Source organism: Molothrus aeneus, chromosome 4, assembly GCF_037042795.1.
Source record: "Molothrus aeneus isolate 106 chromosome 4, BPBGC_Maene_1.0, whole genome shotgun sequence".
Lineage (NCBI taxonomy): Eukaryota > Metazoa > Chordata > Aves > Passeriformes > Icteridae > Molothrus > Molothrus aeneus.
The window spans coordinates 60,496,126-60,500,684 of record NC_089649.1 but is presented as its reverse complement, the minus strand read 5'-3'; the positions used below and the strand labels follow the sequence as shown (position 1 = coordinate 60,500,684).

General features: G+C 52.5%; 1 protein-coding gene across 1 annotated transcript; it reads left to right on the top strand.

Moving 5' to 3' along the window:
• Positions 1–1,302: 1,302 nt before the first annotated feature.
• On the top strand, positions 1,303–3,373 carry DRD5 (dopamine receptor D5). The gene has a single exon (XM_066549196.1). It carries the CDS (start codon positions 1,303–1,305, stop codon positions 2,758–2,760), a length of 1,458 nt encoding a protein of 485 aa, XP_066405293.1. The 3' UTR covers positions 2,761–3,373.
• Positions 3,374–4,559: the final 1,186 nt, after the last annotated feature.

Below are 4,559 nucleotides of genomic sequence, written 5' to 3'. Positions count from 1 at the left end.
ACTCAAGCATGACATTAGCACGCAGTGAGTCCAAGAGCATTAACACCTGTAATGCTCACGGTCATAGTCTGTTTCTAGTTGTGCTGGAGCCCTACCGAGAGGAGTGATTCATCCCATAGAGCTGGAAAGAGAGAGAATCAGATTTTCTCTTGCCGGGCTTTCTGCCTGTAATACATCTCAGCCATCCAGCAGAATAAGTACGGAGGCACACTCTATTTCTCATCCCTGTAGAAGACACCCAGCCCGTCCCGCTTCCCACACCGCACCTTTGAGCCCCGTTCGCTCCCAGCGAGAGGCCGGCCGAGCTGTGTCCGTGCCCGTCCTGGACAGCCCCTCTTGCCCCGGGGATGCTGGGGGTCATTTCCCCGCTCCCCGCGCTCTCCTCTTGTGCTGCGCAAAGAGCCGGTGACGGCACCGAGCAATTGCGAGGGTGACTCGGTCTTGGAGAGAGGGAAGGAGCGGGGCGGGCGGCTGGCCCCGCTGCACCTTTCCTTCCCATTCCGTCCCGTGCCGTCCCGTCCTCGGCCAGCCGCGGTGCCCAGCGGCCCGGACGGGGCGTCCCTGGCGCCGGAGCATGCTCACAGGGCGGCGGGGGCGGGCGGGCCGGCCCGGGCAGCGGGGATCGGGCGGGCAGCACAGGCGGGAGCGCCGCTCCGCTGCTCTGGGCGCCCGGGCGGGCACGGGGCGAGCGGAGCCGCCAGCCCGGGCGGGAGCCGCCAGGAATCGCGGAGCGAAGCCAGAAGGAGCGGGCGCGAAGCCGTGTGTGCCACGGGCAGGGTACGCGCTGAGCCGCGAAGCCTGGCAAGAGAGGAGCGCGCTGAGCTGCGGAGCGGGAGCGCAAGCGAAAGGACGCGAGGCGGGTACCCAAAGCGGGTCCGCGGAATAGAGACCCGAGCAAGGGGACACCCTGAACCGCGGAGCTGGAACCCCAGGAAGGAGCCGCGGGGCGGAGACCTCGAGCAGGGGGATCTGCGCTGAGCCGCGGGGCGGGGATCCCCAGCGGAGGTACTTGCACTGAGCCGCGGGGCGGGGATCCCCAGCGGAGGTACTTGCACTGAGCCGCGGGGCGGGGACCCCGCCTGGGGTCCCCGGAGCGCGGGAGAGGGACCCCGGCGGGGCTGGCGCCGCGGTAGTGGCGAGCCGCGGAGCCCGGAGCGCTCTGAGCGGCCGAGCGGGGCCATCCGGCGGGGGTGGCGGTGGGGCGGGGGGGCAGCGGCCCCATGGGGCCGGGCGGCGGGGCGGCGCTGGCTGCTCGGCGCATCCCGGCCGGAGCCGCCCCGCCGCCGGCGGGAGCCGCCAGCGATGCTGCGGGGTGGCCGGAGCCCACCGCCCCCGGCGACGGGGCCCCCCAGCGGGGCGCGGGACACGGCGGGTTCCCCCGGGGCAGCGCAGGTGGCGGCGGGCAGCCTGCTGGCGCTGCTCATCCTCTGGACTCTCTTCGGGAACGTGCTCGTGTGTGCGGCCATCGTCCGCTACCGGCACCTGCGGAGCAAGGTTACCAACATCTTCATCGTGTCCCTGGCTGTCTCGGACCTACTGGTGGCCCTGCTGGTCATGCCCTGGAAGGCGGTGGCAGAGGTGGCTGGGTACTGGCCCTTTGGGGCTTTCTGCAACGTCTGGGTGGCCTTTGATATCATGTGCTCCACGGCCTCCATCCTGAACCTGTGTGTGATCAGCGTGGACAGGTACTGGGCTATCTCCAGCCCTTTCCGCTATGAGAGGAAGATGACCCAGCGCCTGGCTCTGGTGATGATCAGCGTGGCATGGGCGCTGTCTGTGCTCATCTCCTTCATCCCTGTCCAGCTCAACTGGCACAAAGGTGGGGATGTTGTTGCTGCTGCTGATATGGAAGATGGATTTGGCACTGCCTGGGCAGCAGCAGGTGCTGTCACCACCTGGGCAGAAGATATGAGTACCACATGGGTGGCATTAGCAGCAGTGAGACCCTCTGATGGGACCTCTGGCAGCAATGATACCCTCACTGGACCATCAGAGAGCTGTGACTCCAGCCTCAACAGGACTTATGCTATTTCCTCCTCCTTGATCAGTTTTTATATCCCGGTGGCTATCATGATAGTTACCTACACCCGAATCTACCGCATTGCCCAGGTGCAGATTCGTCGTATCTCTTCCTTGGAGAGGGCAGCCGAGCATGCACAGAGCTGCCGGAGCAGCCACGTTGACTGCCACCATCACACAAGCCTCAAGTCCTCCATCAGGAAAGAAACCAAGGTGTTAAAGACGCTCTCTGTCATCATGGGTGTCTTTGTGTGTTGCTGGTTGCCATTCTTCATCCTGAACTGCATGGTTCCCTTCTGCGAGAGCCCACCCAGTGACCCCCACGCCGGCCTGCCCTGCGTCAGTGAGACCACCTTTAATATCTTTGTCTGGTTTGGTTGGGCTAACTCTTCTCTTAACCCCATCATCTATGCCTTCAATGCTGACTTTAGAAAGGTTTTCTCCAACCTCCTGGGATGTGGTCAGTTTTGCTCTGGTACTGCAGTGGAGACTGTTAATATAAGCAATGAGCTTATCTCTTACAACCAGGACACCCTTTACCATAAGGAGATAGTGACTGCTTATGTTAACATGATCCCAAATGTGGTTGACTGTGAGGAAAATCGTGAGGACCCTTTTGATAGGATGTCCCAGATCTCCCCTGACCATGAGGTTGCCACTGACTCTGCCTGTGAGCTGGACTGTGAGGGGGAGATTTCGCTAGGCAAGATAACACCTTTCACTCCAAATGGTTTACATTAAATTGTGTCCTGGTCTGGTCAGTTCTTCTTGCAATATAAAAGAAAATATTAGCCCTGAGTGGAAGCACCTGCTTGATGATGTGCTGTAACTTGGTCAGTCAGTTTATGCTAAATTCACTTCTGAGGGTAGTACTTTGCAGGGTGTAGACACTGTCATACAGGGGCCTGGCAGCACAAACTGAAATCAGCACTTCCCCAGGCTGAGGGCAGACCAGGCAGTTCTGGTGATTAGCTGTGGTGAGGTATTGTGGTATAATTGCAGTCAGTTCATGTTTATAATGTGTTTGCAAATGAAAGGTGCCATTGTCACTGCTAAGTATTATGACTTCTAAAATCAGGGACAGATGTGGCTGGCATAGACATTAAATTAAAAAAAAATTCTGGGCTGTTTGTTTGTTCAGATCTTATGTTTCTTTTTCTCCATTTTTTTGTTTGTTCAGTTTTTTTTTTTTTGGTTTTTTTTTTTAAGATAGAGATAGTGAGGTGGTGATTTGGATGATTATTTAAATGCGTGTTTCTGCCAAAACAGTTTATGTGAAATCCTTGTTCTCCTAGGCGGCGTTGTTGCCTATGATATCCTCTGTTCCTGGATGAATAAATAAAAGTTATATTGATCAAGGGTTTATTATCTTTCGTTTGTCACCCTGAAAGGTTTTATAACACGTATTCCAACTAATGTTTCTATATGAATAGTTAAATGACTAACAGCTTAACCCTATCATTTTAAAGGCAAATAGTCTGTATGGAAAATACAGTTTTTGTGTAAAAGCAGGGCTCATAGGAATTCTTGACATAAATGAACTTGTTTATATGGCTCTTACAGCTAGATTTATACCTTTTTTTCTTTAATATTATGATGCTATCCCTTTCTGTAGCCAAGAATATCAAGTATACATATGGATAAGCTATTAAAACTTTCCATTTAATTCTGTACTTGAACTTTGTTAAAATGTTATTGATGTCAAGAGTTTGATTATAGAATTAGGAGCTGGGTGTGTCTAAAAACAATAATTATGGTTGAAAATTCTATTAATAATCATTATTTCCCATTGCAGACACTAGAGAACTCATTCACACAGAGAGAAGAAAACAATTCTGATAATGAATTTTTTTAGTTACTTATTAACTGGAATTTTAAGGTGCTGTAAGTACAACTATACTAAACATTTGAAAGCAATCTTTACAACTGAGAAGAGTATCTTTGACTCTGTTTGTATTGAATCATTTACATCAAATGGAATATTAGAAACAGTTGTAAGCTTTCAGCTCAGAAATCAAAACTGATGCTATTTCCAAAACAAGTGATCAAAGGTAGTAAAAGCAATACCAATATTTATTTCAAGTTTTGGCTCACAAAGTGAACAACACTTGGATTAATTTACCCTTTAGAAATACCTGTGCCATGAGCTGAGCAGATTTAAATTGAGTGGTAAGTGTAGATTCTGCAGCCCTCCCTCCTAATGGCCCTGAGCTGGGGCCTCCCCATCCTGCCTAACTGTGAGCTGAAGGCCCCTGTAAGATGTATGGAAGAAAAGTGGAATCTGCATTATTTCAGGGGAAATAATTTAACCAGATGCTGGAACTTGTGAATGTTATGGGCTTAGTATTGAGGCTGCTTGGAAGTTCAACCCTTCATGCTGGTTTGGGGTTATCTTCTACCCCCTGGGGATGTGGGGTGGGAGAAGCGCAGGGGGCACGTGATTGAAATCCCTTTGTGGTGGCTCTGCTGCAATCTGGTCTGCAAGGAATGTTTTATGTGTTTAGTCTTTGATATTAATTAGTTGTGTCATCTTGGATTAC